The 12,530-nt window shown below is 37.0% G+C and overlaps 1 protein-coding gene across 5 annotated transcripts in view; it reads left to right on the top strand.

Annotated features, from left to right (window-relative positions):
- Positions 1-12,530, top strand: part of MAP4K3 (mitogen-activated protein kinase kinase kinase kinase 3) — a 66,735-nt gene that overhangs the window by 35,767 nt on the left and 18,438 nt on the right. For 3 of the 5 annotated variants that reach the window (XM_039568632.1, XM_039568631.1, XM_039568634.1), the window contains 8 exons: positions 4,675-4,733; positions 5,885-5,923; positions 6,206-6,259; positions 9,285-9,327; positions 9,540-9,702; positions 10,681-10,790; positions 11,709-11,750; positions 11,987-12,071. In XM_039568632.1, coding sequence (XP_039424566.1) covers positions 4,675-4,733; positions 5,885-5,923; positions 6,206-6,259; positions 9,285-9,327; positions 9,540-9,702; positions 10,681-10,790; positions 11,709-11,750; positions 11,987-12,071 — 595 coding nt within the window. The remainder of the gene's footprint in view (positions 1-4,674; positions 4,734-5,884; positions 5,924-6,205; positions 6,260-9,284; positions 9,328-9,539; positions 9,703-10,680; positions 10,791-11,708; positions 11,751-11,986; positions 12,072-12,530) is intronic. The other 2 variants (XM_039568635.1, XM_039568633.1) reach the window with 1 other exon arrangement.

The following is a 12,530-nucleotide window of genomic DNA, read 5'->3' as shown; positions in this document are numbered from 1 at the left end:
ACGTGAGAAATACCATCAGAGAATTCCCCAAAAAAAGATGAGGTGGGAAGAAACTCCTGGTGATTGATCTCTAGCTTAATTCTGCCTGAAGTCAGGGCCTGGAGTAGTTTAATCTGGAAGATATAACACAGAGTGAAAATTGTTGAATTCTACTGTTGAAGTGACAGAGGAGTTGAACAAAACTTGGATTTGATATCTCAGGTTCCAACATGTAATTGCTTTCAGTTGTTACAAACGTAACATTCATTTTGGACTTCTTCAGCAAAGAATTCTGTAAGAGATTTGCAGCTCCCATGCAGTCTGCACTCTTGTCCTTGCCAGCTGCATTTATACATTTGGGCCTATTTAAATAATTTGGTCCTGGTCGGTTTCTGTTTTGTTTTGGCTTATAAATACACTCTGAGTTTAATAATTTGTGATAGTTTTTGGTAACAGTTACTTTTAGGAGTGTAATGTTTCCACACAGCTATTCTGTGATTTTTAATTATTTGTGGCAGAAAAGCTAAAATATTGGGAGGAAAAGACTGAACTAAAGAGATTGACATAGATAACAGAGAACCTTGCCCAGGAGCATTTTTCTTTAAGTAATTTTTCTCCTCACTACACATACATACATATGCTTTTTCTTTGCTGCAAGCCATGAAGACTCCTATCCTGTTTAGCTAACATAGCTCTAAAAACTTATTGTAGCTCTCAGTGTTGAATTTCAGAGAGTCTTCATGCCCTTTTCAGTTTTAGGTAGTAAAATGGAGCATGGTCCTTAGGATCAGAAGAAAATAAGTAGAAATGGGAGGAAATGTGCCAGTGGTTTTTGCTCTTTTGTTTTCCTCCCCTGTTCTGGGTATTTTGTACCTTGGAAAAAGTAACTGAGAAAATGAGGTGCTCAGTTTTACTGCTTGGAGGCAAGGGGATGTTCATAGTCAAAATGCAGAGAGAGCTGAAATACAAGGGAAGAGGGGAACGGTGGTTGTGTAACAGTAATGCAGAGTAAAACCTCAGTCAGCCACCAGGGAAGAATTATATTTAGCCTGTTTGAAATAAATGTACATACAACTTGCTATTTCTGATGTGTTAGGGTATCCAAAGAAATTCAAGAATGCACTTTCTTATTGAAATAAAGGCACTAAAATGCAGAATATGCCTTAGGTGGTGTTAGGCTCTTTTAAAAATTAACTTTCTCTTTGATGAAGCAATGGGATAGGAATTGCTTTATCATTTTACTGAGAAAGAGATGTGTATGTGCCTTCTTACTTGATATGTTGGTAGTCCAAAGGTAATTTGTATTCTTTGAAATTCAGAGTTACTTCCCTAGCATTTTGTACATTTCAAGCCTTACTTTTGTCTTGTTAGATTTCAAGAACAGCAAACATAGGAAGTAACTGAATTGCTGGTTTGCCGTATACATTGTTTTGGTTTTGAAGGCCTTAACACCGAAAAATAGATTTCCAGGACAGCCCAGCCCTATAGAACAAATTAGGATGATAAGACTGTTAAAGGTACAGTAGCAGTTAACTTACAGTGAAATTCTGCAGAAATTAAACTGCAGAAGATATTGTAGATTTGATCATTCCTGGGAGATTTTTTCATAGCGTGGCCTTACCATCAAACAGTATAGAAGAAATCTCTATGCTGTTTTTAGTCATTGATTACCTTGCACACGTGATTTATCTGAGGGTATGATGTGGCTTTCTACATGGCAGCTTCCTTTAATGTTATCTAAGCTGTTGAGAAGATCTGGTAATTATTCCCTGTAGTACCTTTTTTCTGAAGCAATCCCTGCCAGCAAAGAGCACTCTGGTCTTGTACACGGATGAGTTGTTTCAGGAATGAGCTCTTAGTAACCTGGGGCTGAATGCAGAATAATCTGGGGTTGCATCTTTGGTTCAATACCAAGATCATTGACCTCTTCTCATTGCTACTGCCTGTAGGTCTCAACATTCTATTGGAATAGATCTGTCTAGTCTCTGATTCATTCTGTGTCAATGTTGTCTGATCTAAAAAGAATTCTCATTAACTAATCAGCATTGTATGTATGTTAAATGAAAATATTAATGTAGATCGATAGAGTCGATGGGTGAATTTGCATAATTTAGTAATTAATGCTAATCTGTTCTTCCCAGTAGAAATCCATAACTCATAAGATTTCATACCTTTATGTTTAGCTTTAAAAAGGTCTACTTCTATAGGGTGTTCTGATGCAGCACAACAGCTCACTGGAGGCTTTGCTGGATAAATGCAGTATTTACCAATGTTTCTGTATCAAATATGTAGCTAGAATAGACTTACTTAAGATAAAATTATGATTTCTGTGTCTATGTGAAATAGAAGGTAGAAGAAAAACGTATTTTACTTTTTAAAACCTCTCTAGCTCTCAGTATTTATCAAGAGGTCAAAAGGAGCAATTTCCCTAGTAGTGGAGTACTTGGCCCTACCTTTGGAGTGAAAACCTGCAATATTTAAAGGGCTTAGGAAAATCATACATGTCCAATTAAAATCATAGTCAAATGTATGTCACACAACAGTAAAGTGAATCAAAACAAAGTTTTTGCCCTTTTAAACATTTAAACATAAGTAATTCTGGCAGATGTCATTTTTGATAAGGAAAATTCCAGTATTGCTTAAAAGGTCTGGTGACAGGAAAGCTCCTTTTGTTTTAGGTGGGTTTATTTATTTTCTCTTAAAAATTTCCCTGTCATTGCTGTACAGTGTATCTATAGCCATACATTGCACAGTGTGTAAATTCAAATGGACAGACATTTTGGGTCTGTCCAGCATAACATCTTTGTTTCTCACCTTTAAGTAATGTGATTTTGCAACACTGAAGGCTTGTCTCTTCAAGGTGAAAATCTCAAATTTCATTACACTGTTCTGGGGGTATTTTTCTCAACAGTTTCCCAGTCTTTGTTCTGGCATCCTCTTACAGAGACTCACACAACCTGTTTAACCTACTGGATTGTGAGTCTGGTGACATCTTATGTTTCCAGTCTTGTGATTTTTTTCTGCTCTAGAGCCTGAATCCTCAAAATATCTGTGCTTGCAGGTGGAAGTTTCTGAGATTGCATAGAAGTAATAGAAGCACTCAGAGCAAAGAAAGTTAAATCTGTTTCTTTGTGGTGGGTTGTAGTACAACAGCTGGTGGTGAGCAATCAGATCAATAGAAGTGGATAGAGTTTGGTGGGTTTGGGGGATCATTTAATTCTAGAACAAAGATGTGTAATAAAGTTGATACAGAGATTGAAAAGTCAGTCTCTCCATGGTTCAGGAAATACCAGCACCAGGCTTGCATTTGCAATTTTTATTCAGCCCTCTGATCTGTACATTCTTTTACATCAAGTAATTATCAGTTACGTAGTGTTTTTCCCACATTTTCCCTTGTTTTGGGAAAATATGTAAAGTCACTGAAGCAACCAAATGCTACTGACAGCTGTGGTAGACACACCCATGTGGAAACTACTACTTAGCTTTACAGGGCAGACTAAAGGGTGCAGTAAACAACCTGAAACTCCTTGGCAAACAAAAACCAGTATTTATGGCTTTGTATTAACGTGATTGCCCTTCAGCCTGGAACTGAGGGCTGCAGTGGTTTCTGCTTCATCAGCTTGGAACAAGCAAGAATCTGGTGTGAGACTTTTCCTCTGATTTTTAAAAACACCCTTTTGAAAGATCAGCCCCATCTAATCCAGACTTACTCCTCTTAAAGCTTGGGTACCTGGGCCTCTTGCTGAAGAGTGACATGCTTTTGATATGGGTTCCAGCTGAAAGGGGACTGTTCAGCAGAAGATGTTGGGACACCTTTAAAGTGTTTCCCGGGAAGGAAGGGTGTAGCTCCATTTATCACTAATTTAGGTGATCAATAATTTGTTTCTCCTGGTGAATACACTCAGTATTTTGGGAGCATATTTATGCTCAGATTTCTCCCATTGTGATCCACCTGAAGGAAAAAATAAACTGTAATTGTAGCAGTATTCTCCCAGCAGATGGAGATTTAATTGTGCTTCAGTGGGGTCCCTGTATGCCATTAAGGCATTAAATATTTATACCATTATGGTGTTAATTTAAAAATAGTGTTGAAGGCCTATTGCCACATCTTCTGTGTAGCCTGCACTCCATGATTGCTGGAGTGTTTGACTTTGTTTATTCTGGTTTTTTTCAAAAGAAGAGGTGTTCCTGAAGTATACACATATTGGTATAACCAGAGGGATAAAAACACTTATTGTCCTTTCTGCTTATTTTTTTAATGTGTCCATGTGCTAAAGGGATTTCAGGCTTCCTGTCTGAAATGACTACTAAACGTGCCAATGAGGGGTAGCTGGGTTCTCTGTGGAGTCTGGTAGATTGCAAAGTCCTTAATACTTTTGTTTTTCTTATTATTGTTGTATTGTTTTTGTTGTTTTGTTTTCTTTTCTGCAGCTGACTTTATTTGAGCAAAGGATCTCTGTGTACAAGGAAGGGGCTAAGGTCAGAGTTGTAAAAGGAATCAGAGATGGAGCAAACTGGCAGAGAGGAGCTTTTTGGTTGTAGTGGGCCTGAGAGTGGTGTTAGGGGTCAGGGGCCAGAGAAATCAGCTTGTTTGGTATCTCAGGTGTGGCAGAGGGGATAACAGCAGTGTGGCACAGGGTGTTTGTTGGATGCTCACCTGTTCATCTTAAGAGATTCATTCTCTCCTATTTTTAGGATCTACAGCTAGAGTATGGTCATGGTCCTCAGTGTGGCTACTTTTTGGGTGCAAATAAGTGAGTAAGCAACTGCATTTTCTGTCTTTAATTCATTCAAGACTATTTTAATATAAAGACACATTAGCTGAAGCAGATGTAGTAAAATAAGTCAAGCTTGTTTGTATCAGTTAAAATTCCAAAATCACTTATTTATTTCTAAAATAATAGTAACTCCAGTGATACAGAATGGCAGCACTTCTCAGTATTTGAAACTGTGTTGACCATATTGTTTTTGTGGTGGTATAAGCTTCCTTTTAAGAGCTATTATCTTGGTCTGCTTGTTTACAACATATTCTGCATGATAGGTCCCACAGAGCATAATTTTACCCCATCTGGGATCTAGCAGTGCTTCTCTTTGCCATTGCTTTGTGCCCTTCTTTATCTTGTAGGGCACTAGGAACATGCAGTTATAGATGCTTTAAAAAATAAAACCTTTCTTAGCAAGCCCTTTAACTTCATGCTCATACCTTTAATCATCTTGATGTATTAATCATATGAAATAATTTTCCATATAATTTTCCCTTTACATGCAATTACTTAATTACAGTTATGCATGCCAGAATTAGGCTGCCTAGCTTTGATTTGCTAAATTAAATCATACTAAAAATGCAGAAAACCTAAGCATAGAGCATGATATTTTTACATAGTCTTTAATTGGGGAAAAAAATCAATACTGTTATCTTCTGAAATCCTGTTGTTTCTTAGTCCTGTGATTCTTCTCTGTCTGTGTTTTCAGACAAAGACATGAATATGAAGTTGAAAATGTTACAAAAATGAGCCAGGGAAGAATTAATTTATCCCAATAGTAGTTTCATACTTGTCAGTCTGATTTAGTTTTTTTTATATTGTGCTTTTCTTGTGGATTTCTTTTAAATTGGATCAAGCTGCCATAGTCCTTTTTTTACAGCAAGAGGAAAAAGGACCACTGCACTTAATAGCAATACATTACTAAACATGCATGAAAGGGTCTTGTACAAACAATAAATGAAAAAAATTTGCAGCTGTGTTCATTTTTATGTGGATGCTGGATGTATATTCTGAAAGGCAGCTGAAATAACATGCTTTGGATTATTTACTGATGGAATCATAGGTGCTTTTGTTCTGGCTTTTGATAACTGTGTTTGTGTACCACAATTAAATTATGTTCTTATTCTTATTTAATTCTGAAGGAGTCTCTTAAAATCAGTTGAAGAAGAGCTACATCAGCGGTAATTCTATTTCTTTTTCCTCTCTTGTGTGTTTCAAAAGTAATTTGTGCATTGATTTTTTTGTCTGTCACAACTAGTTCTTACTTGTCCCTGTGCTTGCTGAGAGTTGAGAGAGGCATAGTTGTCTAGATTGCAGCTATACTTTAAAGAACAGTAATGAATTTGAAAAAAAGACAGTAAAATTCTATAAATGAGGTAGATTTTGAGGTCAAAATCTTTCACAGCAGTCAAGGTAATTTTAATACAACTTGCTCAACTGTAGTACCTTGTTCATTTTCTTAGGGGACATGTGGCACATTTAGAAGATGATGATGATGCAGATGATGATTCTAAACAGTAAGTCCTTCTTGTAAAAATAAATAAAATCAGATTCTTGAATAGATGAGTATTTGAAAAGAAAAGGTTGAATCATATTCTATAACAGCTCAGGATTCTTTTTGCAATAGTATTTTTAAAGATAATTATTTTAATGTTGTTCCTAGATGACATCACCATAAGTCATCTTATTCTGCTGATTGTTATAAATTGGGGGGAGGGGAAAATCTTGTTCCTTGTTTGATGCAGTTTTCTTTTTGTTTTCTATTATGGAACAAAATCTTGGCATCATTATGCCGAGCCAGTAATTTTTCCAACCCCAGTCCTGGTGCCTTGAACTGATAACTATATATTAAAATAAAGCTCATGAAAAGTAGATAAAATATATACATTACAGGCTTCTCTAGATGTTTGAGTTTGTTCTGTCTGTGTTCTCAGCTAGCAGGATGCTTGAATGGGTGCTTGGTTTTTGGAATAGAGGTGACTTCCTTTACTCAGAGAGAGCAAGGTTATGTGACTGCAAAGGCATGTGTCAAATTAATGATGTTCATGTTAAATCCCACTGGTATAAATATTCTTGGGCTTTATTTGATTGATAGATGAGAGCAGAAACAATTTAAAAAGCACAACCAGTATGTGTAGATTTACATTCCTAAATAAACCTGATGTAAAGACCAAAAGGAAAGATACCGTTGAGACATAATTTTTGTTTGCTTTCTGTTAATGGATAATTTGGAAAGCTGTTGCTTCATACAAGAAACCTTTAAAACATGTGCTATCTATTGCTGGCATCTCTCTCTTGCAGAGAACCAAACTACACCCTCTCTTCTTTTTTTGAGTTGTTTTACTGCTTGGTTCCTCCATCCATACTAACCTCTGGATTTTTTTTTTTTGGTGTACAACTCTGTGTCCATTCATTTTTGTTTAATGTTTCTCCCCCTCCTCGCCACCCCCCCCCCCCCCCTTTCTTGCTCTGTTTGCAGCTGGTATCATCAACTTCAATAAAGTTCCAGGGCTTGGAACCTCTTGATCCCTGCTGCCTTGAAGTACTAGCATTGATTTCTTTGTTCTTTGTCCAGTGCTTTGAGATCCTTGTTCCTTGCATGAGCTCCATCAGAACTTTCAAACAGCATTGACTTCAGCTGCTTATGTCGCCGTTGTGTTTCTGTAAATTTTCTTTTTTAGGTTAGGCAAGAAAGAACCTGATAGTTTCTGGTGAGGTTCTGATTCATCTGACTCTGGGGACCAGTAGTCACTGATAGTCTTCCAAAATCATCCTGGTATTTTTTCTGTTTCTTCCCATATTTCATCCCAAGTACTTTTGCCCTACAATGAGAGGCCCTGACAACGTGTAAGCACAGGAGTAAAAGCTTGAATCCCTCAGCCTTGGCTCAGACATACTCTTCGCCTGTGCCTTTCTCTTGGTATCTGCTTGAGCCCAAGGCTCTGCTGCAGTTGCTGGTTCATCAGCTTGGTCTTGGATGTCTTTCTTTGGAGCCCACTGAAGATTCAAGTCTTTGGTTTGATTTATATTCTGTGCGGTGGAGCTGCAGTTGAGGAGCACATGTGGCATCTAGTCACTTCTTGGTTCAGATCCAGAATAAAACCAGTGAAGCCAGGATACACCTCCCAGTCCAGACTGATGCCACTGCATGAAACTGGGTGATTTGTAGCAGCAGAGACTCCACACACTTCAGAGAACAGTATAAAGTTATCACTCTTCATTTAATAATTTTGATATTTCTTTTTCTCTCATGTGCAGTAAGGCTGCTTGATGCTTGAATTTCCTGGTTATGGAAACTGGGAAAGCAGAAATTACTGGGGCACTGCACTGCATGAATAGCAGTGACAAACTGCACCTAAACCCTCTTGTTGGAACAAGGGCATGTGGTCCTTTTTACAAACATCTATCACATATATGCCACATTGTTGCCTTTTTTTCTTCCTTTGGCTGCCCAGTAACATTGGTTGTCTGAAATGCAGGAAGATTATAAAAGGAAATGGAAATGAAGCTTGAGCACTCATGACTGAGACTTAAACTTGGTCCCATGTTACTAAGAGAAGATAATTTCTACCACCAAAGCAGCAGAAGTACATGACACAGGGGAATTTGTTCTCAAAAGTCCTCTTCCAGCTTCTCTGAAATACAAACAACAAGATAAGATGCCAGGACAGAAATTCCTAAAGAGAATGAAGCCAAGCTGACAAGTTTTCGACCTGTAAACAAACAGGCAGATATCTTACTACTTTGAAACATAATTTAAAATTAAGGAAAATATTGTGTAAGAATGTCGAGTTTACACGGCTATATTCCGAATTTATTTAGTGGAAATAATATTCTGTTCCTTAAAAATTAGGAAACAGGACAGTGGAAGAAGTTTTAAAAACATGCAAAATTTCAGAGTTTAGTGTTTTCTTTTTAAATGGAGCATATTTTTTAAACCACAGAACCAGGAGAGGAAGAATGCTTCTGATGCTTCAGCTATCCTGTTTTCTGATGATATCTTGTACTGTTGGGCCAAGCTGTTGAATTGTTCTTGAATGAAAAAGTTGTCTTTCCCAAGATTTCTGTGAAAAAAGAGACTCATCAACCAAAAACCGACTAACCAACCTAAACACGAGGGTAGCTGTCCACTGCAGGTGGATTTTACTTTCATGTGTAAGGCTGTTCTGAGTCATCAGTGTAAATTTTCCAAGGAATGGTATTCATTAGTTCTCTTGTAGCTCCCCTTCAGCTCACTGGTAGCCCTTAACTTTCTCCTCTCAACAGAGCAAGTATCAGGCCTCTTCTGTCTCTCCTTACTTTGTTCTGCACAAGTTTGTGCATCTTCAGCAGATCAGTTCATGACACTCTCTGCTCTCTGGTGATCTTTGTTTTCATACAGTATCTGAGGTATAACAAAATATTTGATGCAGTTATTTGGCTATAATAGTGCTCTTGACAAGTTAATGGTGTTTATTTCTAGGGCATTTATCTTCCCTATATCTTCTTGAAGACTGCAATTTGAGTTTTCTCTCTGTTTTGTTTTGTTTCTTCTCTTTATAGTGCTACTATGAAACCTAAAGTGCCACCTCCTTTACCACCAAAGGTAGGTGAGGGGGATTTGGTTGCTCGGAAGAAAAATGCACTTTAAATTAACAAATAAATGCAGAATATTTAAATTACTGTATTGATGGCTCTTTACTTGTGAAAATATCAGGATCCAAATGCTGCATGTGGGGTTTTTTCCTCATTGAGATGTGGCACAGATCCTTTGAAGCTTTTTTCATTATGTTTTTATTATTACTATGTCTCTTTCAGCCTAAATCCATCTTTATCCCCCAAGAAACTTACTCTTCTGAAAATGAAAATCAAGGGACAATCAAAAGATGCCCAACATCAGAGAGTCCAGCAAAATCTACATCTCATGTTCCACCCAGACCACCACCTCCTCGGTTACCTCCACAGAAATCTAATCCTTTAGGTAATAAAAGTGACCCCAAGAAGTGCACAAATACTTCTTGCATAATCTAATGAGATTTTATTTCTGCCTTCTCACCTGTGCACACATTGAAAGATATTGAGGTAATTTTTCTATGGTAAAGTAAAAAAAGTGCGTGAAAGGCAAACTTCATGAAGAAAGCATTTAACTCTTTTTTTAAAGCTTTAACTCTTGAGAGGGTCAAATATACTTTCTGCCAAAGTCACTGACACTATTCCTGCTGATGCCATTGGTGACACAATTGCTTTCCTAAGCAACAGGCTTATGATGTAGAGTATCAGGACTGTTAAAAAAAGTATGTTTGTAGGTTTCAGGTTCAGTGTGTCAGCTGTTGTTGTCATTTGTTATGTCAAGAACAGAGTTCTGCTTTCAAAGTTTGCTTTTGTACATAATGAACTGGGTTGGGGAGTATAGGAGGTAATTGTGTTTGTTTACTGTCTGCTCAGACTGTTCATTTTATGCCTTTGTCAGTCTGATGCCTTGAGAGTTGTCTTGGACTGGCTTCTCTTAAGCAAGCTCAATGTCTGCCTCTTAATTGTTACTTTGGTAGCTTTTCCTTGCTTCATACTTAGTACTGCAGTTGATGTGTTAAAGATTTGACTCTAACAAGGCTGTTTGTAAGGAATCAGTAATTGAAGTTAGCTGTTGGCAAGTATTTCTTTAGGTCTGGTCCACACATTTTCCCTCATAACTGTGACTGCATCCCTTTCTGTGCTCCTGTTAGAGTTGCTACATTAGTTACCAGAAGTCACAGACTGAGATGGAATGTGGCTTGATGTATATGTGCGCATGTAAGAACATGCCTACTTCAGAAATAAATTAGGGTATTGTATACTGTATTGTATATAGTATATGTTCTGACTTAATTGGAAATTCTGGCCTGTTTAAAACAGTTTTTAGGCTAGATTACTCTTTGAGGTGAAGGTAGAGGAGCACAATTTTAAATATGAATCTTTCTAGGTAATGGAGTCACTTCTGTGCAATTAAATGGTGAAAGAGACGAACTGCCACATCAACAGAACGAAGCTAGAGACACTAACTTTTCAAGGAGAGAAAAGAAGGAAATACTGGTAGGTATTTAAGCTTCTGGTTGTCCTTTTAAAATTGTCTTGACTGTTCTACATGTGCAAGGAAAAGGAGCAGGCATGCTGTTTAATATAAAAATTATGCTGCATGGCATCTTGTTTATTTTGAATCAAAGCAGAGTTTCCTTGATTGTCTGGTTGTGATACAGCTGTAAACTGAAGTTTGTCAGTGTGTAATTTGGTTAGAAACAAACATAGTCACAAATACTTACAATTTACTTGCTCTTTCCCACACCTAAGAAATGTAATGAGAGCCATGTCGTGTGTTGTACTGAGCAATGACTGCTTAAGTGAATGGGGAAATGAGGGAATGGAATATGTTGTAGTTAGAATAGATTAAATGTAACATGAGACTGCCCTCTTTGGGGTCTCCTTCCAAGGATGAGGCTGGAAATGTAATTTTTTTGTGAGAAGTCAAGAGAAACATGGTGTGAGTCTTTGTTTCGTTTTAAGGAAGTGCCAGTAATACTGGCAATACTTGGGAAAGCAGGATTACCTGGACACCTTTGAACTTGTCATTTGAAATTGTGTTTGAAGTTTACCTGCAAGATATGTTTGTTCAAAAGCATGTTTGTGCTAGGAGAAATTGATACTGATACAGGAAAGTGCACTGACTGGTAACATTTAATGCTGTAACACTGAACAGTTGAGCAATTGTTAAAATATTGCTTAAACTCTCTAGTACTGGATATGGCATTCTTACAAGCACCATTGTAATGTGAAAATGTTTCATAAGACTGTGCAAACATTCAGTGAGGAAGTATTAGGGAATCATAGTAGAGATTTTAATGAAAGAAGACTATGCTGGATGTTTGTGGTTATGCTGTGTGTGGGGAGGGAATATACATGTTCGAGCATGGTGTGCGTGTGAGTGTAAACATACTTTCAAATTTTATTTTCTAGAAACCAATTAGTAATGGCCTTCCTCCCACACCTAAAGTACATGTGAGTATTGCTGAGTCATACAAATGCTTGTTGGGAGCAGGGTGAGAGAGCACATTTTTGAAATGTTTGTAGTATTTGTTTTTTTTACTTAAAAAACCTAATACAACTTAGCCATGCTAAGCCAGTGGTGTGACTCTTAACCTCTTGTTACTACTTGAAGAAAAAAAAAAATCCTATTGTGACTGTCACATTTTAATTTTTCATATTTATATATTTAATTATTTTCACTTCCACAGATGGGTGCTTGCTTTTCAAAGGTTTTCAATGGCTGTCCATTAAAAATTCATTGTGCAACATCTTGGATAAATCCAGATACAAGAGGTACTATACAATGACTATTTTACCCATTTTGTCCTCTCCTTGAATTTCAAGAGTGCCTGGATGAGCAGGACTATTCCTTTTAAAACAGACAGATATTCATATAAGGAGGAATTGTTCTTTAATTATGCCACTGCTGTCCAAAGTTGGGTTGTTTTATTAATTAAGATATATCAGGTGAAGTTGTTCACTTTGATTAAAAAGAAAAAAATGCATATCAAAGTTTAAAGACTCTTGTCAACATTTTAGTCCAAAAGATGACAATCCTAATTTATTTGTAAAAAAAATCTGACTTTGGCAGTCCTAGTTGAGATTGGTTTCTTTATCATTCACCTGATTTTTTTTTTTTTTTTTCCCCTTAAGATCTTTCTGGTCTTACAGGATTCTGCAGGTGTTTATATTTGCATAATTTTTAGTGCTTTAATATCTATCTGATAAAAGGGATAATTGGTAATATTGTAC

Source organism: Corvus cornix, chromosome 3 (assembly GCF_000738735.6).
Source record: "Corvus cornix cornix isolate S_Up_H32 chromosome 3, ASM73873v5, whole genome shotgun sequence".
Lineage (NCBI taxonomy): Eukaryota > Metazoa > Chordata > Aves > Passeriformes > Corvidae > Corvus > Corvus cornix.
Note: the sequence above shows the minus strand (reverse complement) of the source record. Positions and strands in the feature narration are given on the sequence as shown.